The sequence below is a fragment of the Aphelocoma coerulescens genome, chromosome 1, assembly GCF_041296385.1.
Source record: "Aphelocoma coerulescens isolate FSJ_1873_10779 chromosome 1, UR_Acoe_1.0, whole genome shotgun sequence".
NCBI classification, from domain to species: Eukaryota; Metazoa; Chordata; class Aves; order Passeriformes; family Corvidae; genus Aphelocoma; species Aphelocoma coerulescens.
This window is the reverse complement of record NC_091013.1, coordinates 31962641-31982045: the sequence shown is the minus strand read 5'-3', so window position 1 is coordinate 31982045 and position 19405 is coordinate 31962641. Positions and strand designations below refer to the sequence as shown.

Sequence of the window (19405 nt, the reverse complement as noted above, 5' to 3'; positions counted from 1 at the left end):
GTTACAATCCTAATTTACTAACCATAAAAGACAAGGGAGATAAACCCCAGCTCCCTGAACTCTCTTGAAAATTTTATACAATGTCAAACAAGGAGGTTGCCAAGACTCTTCCTAGACCTTGACATTATTTTGTTATTTTCTCCCCATTGCTTATTTTTTAAATGATAAACATAACTACACAAAATCTAGCTTATTTTTTTAATCCTTCTCTGATTTTATTGCTTTGTCTATTTTAAAAGTAGTAAATTCAAGATTTTAAAAAATTTTTAGTATAATTCCTTTATCTCATTACCTCCAGGTAACCAGACATATCTAAATCTCCGAGCAATTAAAAGGAAAAAACCCCCATTAGTACAAGGCAGATTCTGAAAGGAGCAGCAACAGAGCAATAGATGATAGGAAGGTACAAACCTGTTAGAGAAAGGCCAACCATGTCAGAGGTGACATCAATGGTGGAGGCCCTCTGCACAGTCCGGGATTTGGCACCATGGCGGGGACTGTGTTCTCTTGCTGTCATTTTCTCATGAAGAGCCCTTCTTTTCTTGCTGCTTGCCTTTACTGATGTTTGTCTCACAGAGTAGCAGAGTGCAGCAGGTTGTCTCCAACTGCTATTCCTCTAACATTACCATGCTAAGCAACAGAGAAAGCAAAAACAGACACCAACATTTCAGGCCACTATCAGCTAATGTTCTTTTCAACAGCAGCAAACCTACTGCCATACAATCACCTCAGGTCATTCAAATAAAATGCTCAAGGCAGATCCAATGCACAGTAACTCCATTTGCATGAACCATACATCTACAGCATTTTACAGCAAATTGTAGAAAACTGGACCACATGCAAGAAAGCTTTTCTGTCAGAAAATGGGGCTTGAGAGAGACATGTTAACAGACCAGCTGCTCTTCTCCTTTGTCTAAGTTATTAAACCATCCTTAATCAAGTTTCCTGGTTTTCATAATCCCTGGGGAGCACAAGTAAATTTGTCAGATGGGGCCTCTGTCTGCAGAGGAAGGACTAGGGATAAGGACAAAGGGACAACAGGTCTGTAGAGTGCAGAACAAAAGGGCAGGAAATGTTGTTAGTGTCAGCACACTGTGTTGTTCTAGGCTCTACTGCCATGAGAAAGGGATAATGAAAACTATAAATAAAGCCTACTGGCCTAGAGAGAGGTTGAAACTCTGGGATGGTGGTGGAAAGAAAAAGCAAAAAAGGATGCCTGCTGATGTGGTGTGGCATCAGGTGCTTTTCCTCCGCCCTACACTTTTTTGAACTACAGATATCCATGACAGTTCTTCCCCTCACAATGCCTATGAAGTGAAAAATTACAGTAGGAAAGAAAGCCTACAGAAAATTTGGTTATGATTTTAAATATGGATGTTCCTTCATTCAGCTGTGCTAGCACTGCAGTTATGGAACTTTTGTATTTGTTTCATACTATTGTGACAAAATCCATTAATTTAGGAAGTGAGGAGTAAAAGCTGATAAACTTGAAAGGTACTAATAGAGTGACTAACACCTTCACAGCAGCCCCTCCTTCATTCTACAAAACATTTGAACCACATTGCAAAAAAGGAAGAATATTTATTTTCCTTTTAGGTTGATGGACCTAACAATGAGCAAGATGCATTCTAATTAAATAAAACACCTCGCTTATATTTTGTTCTAAAATGCCACTTTAAACCTGTCTGAAGGCCTCCAAAGGAATGTTCAACTTGCTTAACTTAAGTCTCTGAATTTAACTAATCAGCATCTCCCTCTGCAGGATTTCAAAAGAATCTTCCTCTCTCCATGGGGTACCCAAGCTTCTTCTTAACTACCACTGCTTCACTGGACATCAAAAATTCAAATTAAGCATCTAAGATGCAATTGAAGCATCTAAGACAACTGAATTGAACGCAGCCCTAGCCATCTACATCAGCTTAGGAATTAGATTTTAAATGAGTAGCTCATTCTAGGGAGGAAGGAATTCAGGCTGTATCTCCAAGACAGGCCAGTCTGTTGCCACTCAGAACTAAGAATTTTGTTCCAGTCAGGTTTATATAATATGTCACAAGTCAATTCCACATCGGAAAAATAAATAAATTCTTGAATGGAAGAAGCAGAAATTGAGATCTCTGAACATCCCATCCCCAAAAGCTCTGAAACTAAGTGACAGCATACAAAACAACACTCTGCCTATAGATACAATTTCAGACAGCCAAAAATAAAAGCAGGCAGTTTTCCAATTCATATTTAATAGTTGAGGTAGGATGAATTCTGGAGTTTATCTAATCCAATCCCCTTGTTCAAAGGAAGCTTTTCAGGACTGTGTCCACTTGGTTTTGGACAAGAATGTATTTCTCTGGCCAACCTGCTTGTTCCAAGGTTTGATCACACACAGTAAAAAAGTTTTGTTGTATTTATTAGTGTTTAAGTGGCTAGTGAGCAATCAACCTTTCTCAAATAGTACTGAATGTCCTAGTATTTAGTCAAATAAAACTTCCATCAAAACTCTTTGACAGTTTCCAAGGCTTTCCATTCTCCTATATTTTTCCCTTCTTTCAGCAATAGGCTTTCCTTGGTTTGTTCTCTATATAATGTGATGTTTAACAGTCTGTAAGTCTCTTAAACCTACCTGCCTGATGAAAAGATGTACAAAATGTACTTGCAGAGATTTAGACAGGATGCCATTGTCCCTTCCCCCAAAATCTACAAATAATATATCAGAGAATAACTATCATGTTCACCAAGGTACAGGTCAGACAGCAGTTAGGTTAAAGAGCCCAGCTGCTTTTCAGCTAAAATCTCTGCAGTTGATGACATCATTAAAAATGTTCAATCCTTGATAAGTTAAAAGAGGGCCAGGTATCTAATTTGTTTTGAACCTATTCCTATTTAAATATTACTGAGTGCAGTAATTTTCCAAGGCTCGCTAAGATCTCAACTATTCATTTAAATTGCAATATTAATTTACCATCTAGTGATACATCTTTACATTACTTACAAGGATCATACTTACAGAGGGCTCTTTTCCTCATGTGGGGAGGGATTTTGTATATCATAATATCAGTTAAATCCACATCTAAAAGAATTAGGAAAATAATCATCATAAATGCACAATCATTATATACTGCATAAATCACAACCAGTGGGTAGGTATCATTCTCAGATTAACTGTAAATTTAACTTCTGATTACCAGTGCTCACAATAAAGTTGACTGAAAATAGAAAAACTGCATGATCTTCTACTGGACCTCACGCAGCACTAGTCATGGCAATACTCAGTCAGAGTAGGAGCACAAAGAAATTAGCTTATGCTGAAAAGGACTGACTTCAAGTCAGCATTTGGTGAGTGGGTAGAACAGCTGTAAGAAACATATGTTAACATGTTTACCAAAAGGTTTGGTGCTATTAAGATAAACGAATATATATGACATGTGGAGTATAAGACAGCATTTGTTACTACACTTGCTTTTCTACAGCTAAACTTTTAAAACGTTGTTTGGAAGAGTTATAACTACTACTGTCAGAAGAAAAGATCCTGTGTCAAAACACAAAAGTTCAAAAGATCAGGGTGTATGTCTCTTACTCCATTGTGTGAAAATACTATGTGAGGGAGGCTTCTATGAACAGCTAGCAATGAGCATACAGTAAAAGTGAATTATTTTTAAGCTTACTACAGGTTAAATGAAGATTTGTATTTGATAATGCTACCATCTCATTCAAGTACATTTATATTAAAAGGCTATGTGTTTTAAGACCTCCTATCTATCCCATATTACAGTAAAAGAAATGTGGAATTCCAGTCTCAGTTTCTTGATTTAATCACCAGCCCTACCAATTACCCAAGACTGCTTAGGAATTTAATATGAGCTCTTATCACTTACAGAAAGATTTTATCTCACCTAAATAACAGAGGAGGCAGGTATCTGATCTCAACTCACTGCTCAGGTTCGCTGTATAGTCAATGGTGAGACACAGGGACTTCTGGAGAACGAGTCACTATTTTCCAAGGTAAGTGGGATGAGTCACCCCATGGAGATACCACTCTCTAATTATCAAAATTATTTAGATGACTAGCTTAGTCCTGATGCTGCAGCTGGGCAAACTGGATCCCTCCCACTGTTGTGCTAGCTCAGGCAGGGGTGAGTTCCCTCTACTCAATTCATAGCCAAACAACAGTTGCTTTGATTCCTCTCCTGAATGACAATTGTTTCAACAATTTCAATCTTACAATCATGTTTTTGATAAAAACCAACGGAGGTAGCATTCTTACCAAATTAAAGGTAGTATTAATAGATCACATAGTTTCCTTAGATGGTACCTATCCTTAAATGGATAGTTTCCAAAGACTGGTACCACTCAGGCAGACAGCAATGCCAAAGGCGAATGTAATTCATGTCGAGGCAACCTCTCCTGAAGATGGCATGATTTATCTACACATAGTCTTTGGCTTTGCCCTTACTAATACTATAGACAGTGGATGTTGGCAAGATGTGCAGCTTTGCACTTCATGAAGCTTTGCTGCAAGCCCAGTTTTCAACAGACACATGAGAAACTGTTGTTCACCTCCAGTATCAGTAATGGCCACGTCCACAGTTCAGAAAAGGCTTTTGAACAAGCCTCCCTTCTGTTATGTGAATATTTATTTGTCACTCTATTAGCACAAAAGCGTATGACCAGAAGAAAAGGTCTTCATCTGATGCCACTTCTGCCCTGCTACCCTCAGTCCTGTCAGTCAGCTCTGAAAAGCAAATGCCATCCTGGCTCAGCTACGTGGCCTCATGTCTTCTGGGACTGAAACTTTGGGACATTTGGTCTCACTCTGCTTGCAAGATCTCAAGCAAAAATGATGATCAATCATCTCAGCCCTAGAATAAACCCCTGATGATTAGTTTGTACAACTACAAGCTAACACTCTCCTTATCTCACCAACTGTTTGGCGAAGTGCTTTGGTCTGTTGCCTTCTTGAAAAAAAAAATCTCCTACTAAAGTACCCCTTGAAACAAACATGTGAGGTAAGATCAAACCTTATTTCAGCCTAACATCTACTTTCTTGACACTTCTTACACAACTGCAGGAAACAGGATTTTTCCAATTCACACATCAATAAGCAGGAGAAAGAGGATACTCCAATTACTGACTGAATCAAAGTCTACTTTGAGACTGTGCTTTGCTACAGCCGTAGTGCTCTGGGCTTATGGCATTTGATCAGGTAAAGAGGCATACCAAAGCAAAAAATGCAACAGCAGTAGAAGGCTAAATGTTACTGATACATCTACATGAAGAGAATAATAGACAAAATAGGAGAGTGTGACTGTTTCCTTAGTGCTTTAAAAAAAAAACAAAGCAGATGTAATCCTACTGAAAGTTTACCATCATCTCCAAGAGGGCGTGAGAAAGTAGGTGTGGGTTACTTACTGAACTGCAATTAGTTTTAGAGTCTCAAGGCTCTCCGGACTGTAAGGAACCATTCCCCGAACCTTACAAATTAGGGTCCCTGTTCCTAAAAAATACATTTTGAAACATCAAGATGGCTCCTTCAGCCAACTGCATTCTTCAAACATCATCTTCATAAATAGTTTTGCTGATTGAAAATGTTTTAACAATACACAAAATTATGAAAGTGAATATTTCCTGATTATATTTTGGATCTGCAGCATGGTCTGGTTTCCAACTAACATTCTATTTACCATATCAGTATGGACAAAATAATGGAAAGGATGAAATGCCAGATTATGCTAAGTTATGAATATGTTGCCTTTTGTGTAAGAGCACCATCTCTAGTATAACTAGCATGCAGGGAGTGTCTCATTATTTATTAATTACCTCCAACAATAGAAAACCTTGGTAGTGAAACAAGATTTGCCATGTTGGCTCAAACCCAATCATTCAGCAATTCCAGCAACCCACCTCCAACAGCTGTTTCAAAGATGATACAAGGAACTTTATTAACCGTGCAAAGATCTGAGGCGAAGGTCTGGACCAACCTTGTCACTCGTGGCTGCAGAGGCAGCCCAAGAGCAGAACATCAGCTCAAAGGACAGCAGCTCCCACCTAAATCCTGCTAAACTCAATTAAGAGCTATTTTTTTTACAGTCTGACATGCACTTCACTCTTCTGTCTCAGTTAATGAGACTGAATGTCCTGAATCTCGCACAGATCAAAACAGGACAAGTCAAAGCCATGAAATTGGCACCTTGAGCCAGATTCTTCCAGACAAACTCATGAGGGCAGCAACACAGAGTACGTCTACTGCAGATCCATAGGCTGACAACAGTTTCAGTCCGCTCATTCCATGGTCTAGGCCTTGGGAAGGCAAAAGACTGCAAGCGATGCCAGCATCCAGTATGAACCTTTGCCTCCCACTGACACTACTTCCCCAAAAATAAATACTCAGCAGGTGCTAATCTGTCAGCTCCACAAAGAGGCTCTATCTCCCCCCCTCAGTCTGCTTCTTAAGCCTAGGTTTCTCGCACAAGCTGGTTAAAGGTCCCATTCTCCCACACACCAGAATCTTGATTAAAAAAGACAAAAATATTAAGTTTGGCCTGAAGAATCTTCTTGTCACTCTCTGAAGCTCACCTGAGGATTCTAAGTGAGTAACTGCAGTGTGAACAGGGAAAAGTCTTCCATGACAAAATGAAATCAACTAACACAAGATACAACAAATGTATTTGTGCAATGTGGAAATCCCCGAATGCAACCTTTCGGTGATATTTAGATAAAAGGACATTGCAGCACCAGAAGTGGCTTTCTTTCTTTTTGCTCTCCTGTCCACAGATCGCACTTAGTTGCAGGTATGTTTGTAAGTCACAAAATTTCTTCTTAATCCTTCCCCACTATGAAACTTCAGCAAACTCAAATAATCTAAAAACCTAATTTTACCTCTTTCATATATTTGAGTACTTTTTATAGGAAACTGCAATTTAGGCCACTTGTTCTTTGTGCAAATTAAAACTATTTGTCTATATTCACAATAGAAATACAATTAGCATTTTTCTTAACAAGATATTGTTTTAATTTCAATTGTCATTGCAGTATTTTTATTCCTTTAGTGTTTCTATGAGCACAAAAATACGCAAACCCAGAGGTGAAAGTGAGCATTTGTAACACACGTCTGTTAGCTAAAAAGGAAAAAGCAAAGCTCTGTTTCACTTTGCAGAACAGCTTTTATCAAGTTGAACACAGCCCAATGCAATAGAAAATGCTGAGTTTTGCTACAGGGCTGTTTGAAGTCCAACCCTCTCAGTCTCCTCTGTCACTTTACCAGCAGAAACTGAAACAAATGGTCTTTATCCCAAATTAACCTTTATCCTCTTCACAAGAAACATGCTGGGCACTTTGTGGTAAAGTTTCCTGTGCACGGGATGACTTCTCTCCTCATGACCTGGGGTTCTCACACTGCCTACACAGACATGGAAAAACCCAGAACAGGGGGCACATTTTCTGTTGAGGACTTTGGACTAGAAACACTTCTCTGAATCTGACGGCCCTCCCAACACCTGCCTTTCCTAGAGCAGCCTTTCATCATAACCATGAAGCTAACAATGAAGAAATGCACTGCTCTAGCTGGAAAAAAACAAAGAGCTTGACTCCCTCTCTGAGCTTCTCCTGCTGCAAGAAAGAACGAGGCAGGGGAACAAAGGCAGGGAAAAAACCCAACAAGACAAACAAACAAAAACCAAACAAACCCACAAAAAAACCCAACCACCTCCCCAAAAGACACCAAAAAAAAGAAAAAAAAAACAAACCAATGAACCAAAATAAAACCCCAAAAAACCAAACAAAAAACCTAAAACAAAGCAAACAAAAAACCAAAAAAAAAACTCTAAAAAAACTCCAACAAAACAAAAACCACAAACAAATCCAAACCCCAACACTTTGTGACCTGAAATGGAGATGAACCAGACACACATAACATTTACTAAAGATTTCGTACTGCTGTTGATAACAGATCAATGGCATTAACATATTCTCCCTCATACAGGCAGTGAGAAGGGTACCACACACAAGACAGAGGGATAAAAGCACTGAAACTTATCTGTCAGCAGCAGTTTTAGTTAAATCTGGATTACAACCAAATGTCTAGGGAACTATCTGACCTATCTGCCTATAATATTCATCCATTCCACAGACTAACATAGCACTAATTAAAGTTAGTGTATACTGGTCAAAACAGCCCAGGAATCAGAGTGTACTGACAGCACTGTCCTCTATGTGTGTGATGGGACCTGACCGTCTGCACTGACATCACTGAGCTTCACCTGTGCAATGGGACTGCACCTCAGAGTCACAGCCGAAACTTTATTTTCCTGACACCGCATTTTCCCACATGGAAGGAGTGACCCATTAGGTCACAGGCACACCAAAAAAATCTTCCAAGCACTCTTCCTTTCCACATGACATTGTTCTGACTCACTGTGATTCCCACACTTACTGCTTTAAACATTGATATAAATGAAAAATAAACAACAGCACCCAAAGACAAACCAGCAACACATGAATTTTTTCTCTAATATATGGGTTTTCAATAAGATATAACTAATTGACTCAGGATTTGAAACAGTATCAAGTATTTAGAAAATTAAAAATAAATGCTAGTGTAGGAGTTGTATTCCACAAAGGTTATTGCTAAGATTTAGACAGCACAGCAAAACCGTCTTAATTAGTCTTAAGCTACTAATTCAAATCTGATGTTCTCCATCAACATTTGTTTTGTACTCCTGAACTATGTTTTGTGCATGTATTTCTGAGAGATGTAACTCTTTTTCTTACACAGTGCATGCCTAGACTATGCCTCGTGGCTCCAGTACTGGCTATCCTTTCAAATAATTTTATGTTGTTCCAGTATCTGAATCCTTTGTGCTACTTTCATTTCTTCTATTTCATCTTCCTGGAAAATAAAATTGTTTGCTTACACTGACCTTTCTAAGTCAATGGGAGAGAGGGTTGCTGCAGGCCAAGCTCCTGACTGCATGGCCCTTTCCTGCATTTCTTTCTCAAGTCATGTGAACAAGTGGTGGGATGCTGGCAGTTTGCAAGCATAAGCATCTAACTCCACTGAGGCCAACAACAGTCTATGCTTCCCACCACTGTTCCCATTTCAATGCCTCAGTGGAACAGCTGTCCCAGTGAAAGGAATCCTTTTTAATGTCAGTACTACCCTGTGGGTAAACAGTAAGACCACCCTCTAACATAGAATGGAGGGGGTATGCTGCTTTGGTTTCCTGCCAATTTCTCAAAATAGTTTCCTTGACAAGTTACAGGAGGCCTGCCACTAGTGGTCTCCCCCAAGGTTCAACTGGGCCCACTACTGTGTAACTTATTCATCGAGGACTCGGATGAAGGGGCAGATGTCTCCTTACCAAGTTTTAGCGACACAAAGCTGGGAAGAGTGGCTGATACCACAGAGTGCTGTGCAGCCCTTTGAAAAGACCTCAACAGGTTGGAGAGATGGGCAGAGAAACCACCTGAAATTTAACAAAAGCAAGTGCAGAGTCCTGCACCTAGTGAGGAACAAACCTGGGCACCAGCACAGGTTGAAGGCTGACGTGCTGGAAAGCAGCTCTGCAGAGAAGGACCAGGGGGTCCTAGTGGACAACAAGCTGTCCATAAGAAAGCAGTGTGCCCTTGGGGCCAAGAAGGCCAATGGTGCCCTGGAACGCATTAGGAAGAGGATTGGCAGCAGGGAGGTGAGGGAGGGAGGGGATATTGCCTCTCTGCTCAGCCCTGGTGAGGTCACATCTGGAGTGCTGTGCCCAGTTCTGGGTTCCTCAGTGCCAGGGAGACAAGGAGCTCCTGGAGAAGACCGGAGGCCAATAAAGGTGATTAAGAGACTGGAGCATCTCTCTTAGGAGAAAAGGCTGAGAAGGCTGAACCTGTTCAGCCTTGAGAAGAGACTGAGAGGGGACCTCATCAGTGTACACAAGTATCTGAAGGGAGGGTGTGAAGAGTATGGAACCAGGCCCTTCTCAGTGGTGCCAAGCAATAGAACAAGACACAACAGGCAGAAACTGATGCACAGGAAGTCCCACTTGAATATGAGGAAGAACTTCTTTACTGTTCGGGTGACTGGGCACTGGAACAGATTGTCCAGAGAGGTTGTGGAGTCTCCCTCACCGGGGATATTCAAGAACCATCTGGACACAATCCTGTGCCATGTGCTCTGGGATGATCTTGCTTGAGCAGGAGGTTGGACCAGATGACCCAGTGTGGTCCCTTCCAACCTGATCCATTCTGTGACGCTGTGATTAACTTGTAGCAGAGCAACAGAAACCCAATCATGTAGAGCTTCCAATCATGACATTGGTGATCATCAATCACTTTAAAACATACTGGCATAATATCTGGAATATATTGAAATTGGCTGTATTTGGCTGCTAAATTAAAAAAGCCTAAATCAGCAGCACAGAACTGGAATAAAGAACACAACCTACAAAGAGAATAGATAAGTGCCTGTCTTTGAAGCATCATAAGAGGAAATCAGACCAAATGTCACTGACATATTTCTATGAATTTTATTACAAATCAGTATCTAAGATCAACAGCTTTCTATCAGAATACTGTATTTCAACAATTGTTCCCTACTTGTGAAAATTCCTGTAAGGTTTCCTAGTTTTGACTTTCAGCCTTACCAAAATACTATATTCATTGTTGAGGTATGATTGAGCACAAGAGCGATTATAAAAAATAACAGCTGGATATTATGATGTTAGCTCTGAGACAGAAAAGACAAAAAGTAAAGTTTGGTAAGAGTAACAAAAGGTATTTCTACTGCTCCGACAGTTTGCATGTGCAAAATGAGCAAACATATGAATACCTGAGGATTAATAAAAACATTGCAGGTACTTATTTCAGAGGTTCGTGTCTCCTCACTCCAACATATTATGGATTAAAATGCTCCATTCATACAGAGAAGGTAGCAAGTATTTGTGCAGCTGCAATATGTGTTGTGCAACACTATATTCCACTATAACATTCTTTTCTTTCACTCTCAGCTACTAACAGACCAGATGTAATAAACATTTCAGTCCAAAAGTCCAAGAATTCAAAGAAAATTAAGACTCCTATAGAGTATGGCCACGGATTTCAGAAGTACAGGGCTTTTAAAAACAATTTTCAAGTAACTGTAACCACAATCTACTGGTTTGTTTTCAGCAGCTAGTACTGATCAATGTTTAGAATTGGCACAGTTTAGTGGCCTTCAAAAATTTATTTAAAAAAATAACAAGTGCTGCAGGGATGATAGCAACAATCACAAAAAATATATAAATGGTATGCAAAGACCAAAGGGAGTATATTAATGCTGAGCTCCTTGCAGCACTCAGTGCTTAAAAATATGAACTTAAATGTCAGAGTTTCGTCAGTTCTCTAAGCACTTACATGAATTCTAAAACTGGTATGTTACTACATAGGCCAAGTTTACCTGAATCTCACTTATTTTAAAAGCAAATTTTGCATGAATACAAAAAAGCCTGAAAATATGAGGGATGTATCCCAAATTACTTTCCTTTCTTAAGTTCATGACTAACTCACTCTCATGACTGATATATTTGACTTACAATTTTTTCATGTTAAGGCAAGCCACAGTGATGCCGACTTTTGCTAACTTCTGCTGCCTCCCACCACACTTTATCTGAAATTCATAAGCATGCTGCCTATCTCAGCAGTGAAACCTCCCCACCAAGGCAGCAGAAATGATAATTTTGCCCACAGCTACCTGTCTTGCTCTTCAGGCCCTGGTGAGAGCAGCTGCATTTCAGCCACACTGCATTTACAGTCCATCACCTCATCCAAGCCACTTTCAGCAAGAGGTTAAACTAAGATACTGAACTGTGTCACAGTGTGGGCACATGGTCCTACATCCACTGTTTCTGCTGGAGAAGCAGTACCTTCTGGCCAAAGAGTGGGACCAAAAGCTGGATATAAGACTGGGTCAGAGCAAAAGCTTAATCAAGCCTGGAGTCTTTTCTGAGAGCAGGCAATGCTAGAGACTGAGAAAAACAGTACAATGAGAAGCACTGGTATTCTGTGTGGCACTCCCATATGCAGCTGACAAGCATCCTGAGAACTTCTGAGCTGGGCATCACACCCAGACCTCCATACTTAAGGTCTGGAGGTAACATGACAGACAATGTGTCACCAGCATCTCTCGCTGGCCCTTGCAGCTCTGTTACCCTGTAGCCCTGTAGATACCACACTGCCATCACCAGTGACTGGCCAGAAGCCTTGCAGTGGGGCTTGCAAATGCTGAGCACTTAGGCTTTTCAGGCTTGCTTTGTTTGAACTTTTGTTGACCTGCATGCAACTTTATTATAGCCTGCAATTAAACTTGGTTCAGCTGTGACAACAATTTTTCCAACTGCACGGGTGTCTGTGGCTGATTTGTTTTTATTTTTGTTTATACTTGCATGGTACCATCATCATTTTACAACTCAACACAATGATGTAGTGTAGAAAAATACAGGCCTGGTATGATAGCAGAGGCCTTCAGACTTGGAGACATAGCATGGAGTAGAAGAATGGGATAAAAAGAGAGAGGGTACGGAGCTGGCACTTGGAGGCACTGTGGCTATAGCACACTCATGGTCATTTAAAGAACTGCAGACTTAAAGCTGCACAAAATTGGTTTTAGAGTGATCAAGTATACGTATGGTATCACATACAGTAAATCTAGATGTAACTCCGAGCTGCAGACCAACAAAAAAAGAACAAAGTTTAAAAGCTTGTCAGCAAATATAAAAATGATCTCAAGTGGACCCTAGAGTGGAGAAGAAGAAACTACCAACGCGAACATCATAATCCTCAGATATTCAGATCCTTCAGTATCTGAATTCCTTTTGATGCTGACAACTGCTGAAATACCTCCACATACCCACCATCAGAATGAAACCACCTTACAGTCCAGAGGAGGAGGAAAAAGGTGAGCATTACAGCATGATAAAGGTAGACACTTTATGTGTGCAAGGAATTTAACTGCATTGTTACTTGTCGAGACTTTCCCCTATACAGAAGCATTATTTCTTTTACAGTAATTACTGGATCCAGCCAAGTAGTGATTCCTGGATCAGCCTGTAATGACTTTTAATTATAATAACAACAACTACTTATCTTTAGATATAATGTGGGTTTCATCTTTGCACTTATATAATAAAAGATTCTGAGTATAACAGCACTTATGTGGAATTTTGTGCCATTCTTCACTGTTTACATGTACCAGCAGATGCTGCAGTCCCGTGCTTTGTGAGATAATTTCTTCAACAGTTAGGAGCACTAATTTTACTGTTTCCAGCCTTTTCAGGTCCTGCAGATCTCATCTCCACTCTACAGCTTCATTTACAGAGCTTTTACAGAACAAAGATGCAAGAATGAGAGCTAGCTATAAGAGGCTAGTTAGGACAGTTTGTGATCATTTGGATAACTTCCATGTTACAAGCACAATATATTTGCTTCCACTGAAAACATAACACGATTGTCTGTCCACAGAGACACTACTGTGAATCATGGACATCTTTGTCAAATAATTTTTTTTTAAAACAGCAAATGTCACAAAGCTCAGCTTTTTAACTGTTAGAAGTGAAATAAACTAGAACTGCTTGACAAAACTAAATGGAACATTATTAAACTCAGTTATCAATAGCTTTCAATCTTTTCTGATTTGAAAACGCCCTGAAAATTTTCCAGTGGAAGAACAAGCTAATTTAAAGCTACTGATCGTGGGTTGTATTCCTCAGTCACTTCCCACCAATTTTATTTGCATAGTTCATGGACAATTTAAAACCATCAACTTAAACATTATAAACAGCTGTTTCCATCTGCTCAGAACTACACAAAATATTTACCTAATATTCTAAAATTTTCCAAGCTTGGTCTCATTTTAGAAGCAAATTTGTATTTGGAAAGTGTGAACAAATGTCTTTCTGGGTATTTTCCAGTTCTGAAAAGGGAAAGTCTATTAATAACTTTCTTTATGCAATTAAGAAAGAAAAAAAAGAAAGCAATCTTTTTTCAATAATGCAAACTTTTTTCAACCAAGAAAACAAAAACAAAGTGTAACTGAAACCCTACAGAGCAAATAGTTCTTTATAAAGTATACAGTTACAAATAATTTGTACATTTGCTAATTCAAACAAAAGTGAGTTAGAAAAAAAATCAGAGCCTGGCATTACTTATGTGGGAGAAGTCAGGGACTAGTGGCTGAAATGCAGGAGAGTAGCCTCGACCTTTTAATACTGAAGCAACAACAGTGTCAAAGCCCTGTGAAAACCCAGCTACTAAAGGATGATGCAGAAAAAGTGGTATTAGTGTGCATCCAACAAGGACTTCGTTAATTCTTCCACTCTGAATATCTCTGTGGCCAAGTACCTTAGGAGGGGGGGCTCTGGGGTAACAGACCAGATTTTAAGAACTCTACAGGCAACAAGCTACCAAATTGCATCCTTATTTTGGCTATGAAATTATCTGAGTGCTAGAGAATGTCAGGTATGCAGCCTCAGTTCACAGTAAAGACTGCGAAAGTCACTAAAATACTGTCCTCTATACTTCATTTACACTCTACAAGTTACTGTATGACCTAAGCCCCATAAATTGTTTAGCTAATTTAAATGATTGGTACTGTAAACTACAATCTTACAAATGGATGAATGCTTTCAGAGATCCAGAGGGGTTGAGAAGGTATAAAGGTTTGACTGTACAGTCAGGTAGAAGATGCAAAAGTTAACATATTTATTAACATTTGCATAAAAGCATGTATCATGAAACTGCAGTTATATCTGCCTTTTACAACTGCAGATAAAATTAGGTTGCCTGGGAGTGGACAACAGCAGCATCCAAATAATTAGAGTTAAAACATATTCAATTTTTCTCCCCAGTGAGAGTCCCCAGGCCCATCCTCCATAAGCAAGAATAGAATTTGCAAGCACTTATCCAAATGGATTTTCCTAATGTGTTCTGTCATATTATACAAGGACTCCTTAACCTGCCAAGATTAAAACTCAGAAGGTAGGATTCAACTGGGCAAAATACACTGTGAATTTCTCCTCAGTTCTAGGAAACCAGTGACCATGTGGTAACTGCTCTGTTTTTCAGGCACTTTTACAAACCAAAATCCCTTCAGTTCTCATGTTCAGATTTTCTTTTTTGATCACTAATATGGAAACTGACCTCAGGACAAAAGATATCTTACTCCTTTAGTGCTAAATGACTTCAAAGCCAAAACATTAAGTTACAATATGCCAGTGTCATCTCTGTTGTGATGGATGCAGCTGGACATAGAAGAGATCTTTCCTATTCTGTGAGGCTCCTATTTAGCAAACTGATTTAGTCTAGTCTAATGAAAGATGTTTTGTAATGGATGCCAAGTACTTATTGGTACTTATTGGTGCTCCTGGGGAAGGGGAAAAAGGACAGTTTTTAAACAAGACTTACAAGAGCAGCACCAGATGACTGGAGCTGTACTGGGACAGTTACAAGCTGCTTTAAGACTTGAAGAAAAATCATGAGACATTATTTGTCTGCACTTGCCTCTTCCCTTCACTGCATAGCAAGATATCCAAACTCAATTACAGACAAGCTGGAGTACAATCAAGAATAAATATCCACAAACACATAGTAAAACACAATCAACTGAAAGCACTCATTCCCAGTGCTCTGGGCATCTCTTTTGTCCTTGGTATCCATAACCACTGCCTCTCAGCTTCACTTTTGCTCCCAGCAGAGCTTTCTTTAAAAAAACAGTCCTCAACAACTTTTTCTTTCAAGTTTTTCCTCCTTCCATATCAAATACTATCTGAAAGCATTTATCTCCCATCATTCCTACTCAACGAAATAGAAGATCTTGTGTGGCAGGGTTGACTTCATAACTATTACTTAACCCATCAAAGCAAACGGGTTAACACATATAACCCTTTGTTTGAGGATAAAATGCACCAACAGGCACCACACAAAACAATGCTGATTTGTCATACTTTGAGTCCAAAATAGAAAAAGCTTTTCTTCTGGTAGTATATGTTTTTCAAAGATGATTCATGGAGAAATACCAGGAAATTATTGAAGTTTTTTATTATTATTAAAGTAATTCAGAAACTAAATGCTACTTTTCAAGCTATAGATAAGTGCCACATGTCTTAAATGTTTACAAAAGACTTCTTTTCAGAATCTATCTTTAACAGCCATTTAACTGTTAAAGAACTCATCCTTGAACTAGCAAAGAGCAAATCTGTTTGATAGTGCATCATTGTTGACTTAAATGCCCTTGAACACTAATTTCTATTTTTACCTACTTCATATTTCTATGGCCTATGAACTACAAAACAGTAACAAAATAAAGCAGTGATAACTTTTTTTCAGTAACAATGGAAACATCAAAATCACTATGTTGATAAATAACTGCAATTCTATGCCAAGTTTTAACCTTGCTATACTGGCACGTGAAGATACTCATAACTCTTCTGCTAAAATGTTCAAAAATATAATGAAAAAGTTTCAGAGCAGCAAACAAAACTATTTATATGTTTATATAAACAATTAGAAAGTAAGACCTTTTTTCCCAATAACAGTGGATAGTAGATTTTGCTGCAAAATATGGTATTGCACAAAACAGATTGCAGTCTGATTATTTACCATCTTTTCTGTATTTCTACTACCAACAGATTACTACCATGGCATTTCAATCACTAATTTGACATCCTTCAACTTGATTTTCACATCTTCTTTCCTAAAGCTGTTAGTTTATTTCTGTGAGGAAGCTGTTAACTTTTTTTTCTGTTCTTAAAGGTTATTAAATCTCCTTCACAGTAGAATTATAGACTTCCTGTATTAACCTGGGCTCATGCATTAAAAAAAACCAGAATACATGGAGACTCCCAGTTATTTATTTAAGAAAGAAAGCAGTTGAAAAATATTTTAAAGGAGTGTTTTCCTTTAGTTTCTGTGGCAGTTTAGCTAGGGAAAAAGTTTCCCTTCTCTCTAAACTGAAGACAAAGTCTTTACTCTGCACTTCAAACCAAAATGAAAGCCTCTAAAAAAGGAAAATCAAAAGTAGTTCACACTGGCTGCTTTGCCTCCCACCACCCATAAAAATCATAGTTGGTGCCTTACAGGTTTAGTTTATTAAGTCAGGTCTTGTTCATCTAGTACTAGCAGTCTTCACTGAAGACTAAGGGACCTGTCATGTTTATTAGGTAGAGCGTGGGTCACCTTATGGGATGGGATTAACAAACATTAAGAGTGCCAGCTGAATAACATGAAAAACACCTCAAGGTGGAGATCTACAAGTTTCTGAAAAATCACAGAATCGTTGGAGTAGGTTGAAAAAGACTACTAAGAGTAGGTTGGAAAAGACTACTAAGATCAAGTCCAACCACTAACCCAGCAGTGCCAAGTCCACCACTAAACCATGTCCCCCAAGTGCCACATCTATATGTCTTTTAAATACCTTCAGGGATGGTGACTCAACCACTTCTCTGGGCTGTTTGTTCCAGTGCTTGACAATCCTTTCAGTGAAGAAATTTTTCCTAATATCCAATATAAACCTCCCCTGGCACAACTTGATCAAGGCTGTTTCCTCTTGTCTTGTCATTTGTTACTTGGCAGGAGAGGCCAACCCCACCTGGCCACAACCTCCTTTCAAGTGGTGTAGAGAGTAATAAGGTCTCCCCTGAGCCTCCTTTTCTCCAGGCTAAACAACTCCAGCTTCATCAGCTGCTTCTCATGGGACTTGTGCTTTAGACCCCTCACCAGCTCCATTGTCCTTCTCCAGACCCAACCCAGCACCTCAATGTTCCTCCTGAATTGAGGGGCCCAGAATTAGACATAGGATTTGATGTGTGGCCTGACCACTGCCAAGTACAGAGGACGATCACTACCCTCATCCTGCTGGCCACACTATTGCTAATACAGGCCAGATTGCCATTGGCCTTCTTGGCCACCTACTCACACACTGGCTCATGTTCAGCTGCTGTGGACCAGCACCCCCAGGTCCTTTTCTACTGGAAGCTTCCCAGCCACTGTGTTCCCAGCCTGCAGCACTGCCTGGGGTTGTTGTGACCCAAGTGCAGGCAGCCAGCACTTCACCTCATTGAACCTCAGACTTTAGGCCTTGGTCAAAACCCCACTATCCCAAGATGCTTCCAGGACACTATACCAAAATTATATATGTACATAACTGGAGTTTCCTCCACACAACTCTTTTTCTCTACACCTGCAGTTTGAATGTTTGACAGTAGCTGGCAGCTGCCTGGGACAGCTCCAAAAATCACCTTATCTCAGACCACAGCAGATTTGACTGAAGGAAAGTCTCCAGAGTGAACATGCACAACCACAACTGAAAATGCCTTCACTTAGAAACACCAGATCAATGTTCAAAAGTCCCACTAAAAATAGCTTGGTGTTAAAAGCTGAGCAGCACTTTTTTCTTCTTTTTCTTTCTTTGCTCGTGTAAAATTGACAAAAGGCAAAACTACCATTTCAGACAGCTTATTATTAAAACATTTTCAAAGACTATGCTCTTACAAGTGCCTGCACTATAATATGTCTTTCAGACTATCTTATCTTGTGCATTCTAGACATTTCCGGGGTTAAAATTTAGCAGGAACTGCATTAAGTGTAAGGTTTTTCTAATATGGAAATTACAGAATGATCTTGAACATAAATATTCCACAAGGAATACATTCTTGGTTCAAAACAGAATCAACATAAACACATTTCAAGAATAAATTATCTCCGTCATGCTTGACTACAAACCCCCAAAATACCTTGGCAAAATTTATTTTTAGTTCTTATAGCATATATTCTATCCTAACAGCAAACATACTATTAAAAACATCATATGCAAATAAGTTGGAGCAACCTTCTCTCTTGTACTGTGCACAGTTCACCAGAGATAGAGCTCACATAGATCCCATCGTATTGCATAAAAATATTTAGGTTTTTATTACTGTTTAAGAATCTGTGTGAACAAAGTATGAGGACAGTGTTTACCTTGATTAAACACCATGCTATGAAAAGGTTAAGCAAGGTGCACAGTCTTTGGATGGGATTTACTTCACTGAACTGTATTAAGTTAAGCAAAATAGGCAACTGGATAGAACTGCATAGGGAGGGATAGGAATCTTCAAAAGGTCATTTTTTCTGACTTTCAAACAGCTATCTTAAGAGACTATGAAACAAGATTAAATTTGCATTCCAACATCTCATGTTTAGTAATGATCTGCAACAGTAGATTGTGCTTATTTGATCCACCACCATCCCCCTCACCCCTCATTCCCTCCCCACACACAAAGAATCTGGGTTTGCTGGAAATTTTTCTGTTTCTTTTTCTTCCCCAATATGACTGTGAGATGTCTTTTTCCTGAAATTTAGAGGTGGGTTCCCTCAGACCTTATAATCTTTTACAGAAACATCTTCAAGTGATGTTGTTCCAGTT

At 39.2% G+C, this 19405-nt stretch overlaps 1 protein-coding gene across 14 annotated transcripts in view; it reads right to left on the bottom strand.

The window, feature by feature from the left end:
- Window positions 1–19405, bottom strand: part of INPP4A (inositol polyphosphate-4-phosphatase type I A) — a 118581-nt gene that overhangs the window by 46000 nt on the left and 53176 nt on the right. For 11 of the 14 annotated variants that reach the window (XM_069005983.1, XM_069006038.1, XM_069006046.1 and 8 more), the window contains 2 exons: window positions 2999–3061; window positions 412–630 (listed from right to left, as the gene is read on the bottom strand). In XM_069005983.1, coding sequence (XP_068862084.1) covers window positions 412–517 — 106 coding nt within the window. In that variant the 5' untranslated portion in view covers window positions 518–630; window positions 2999–3061. Of the gene's footprint in view, window positions 1–411; window positions 631–2998; window positions 3062–5400; window positions 5487–19405 lie in introns of those variants that run through there. The other 3 variants (XM_069006021.1, XM_069006027.1, XM_069006017.1) reach the window with 2 other exon arrangements.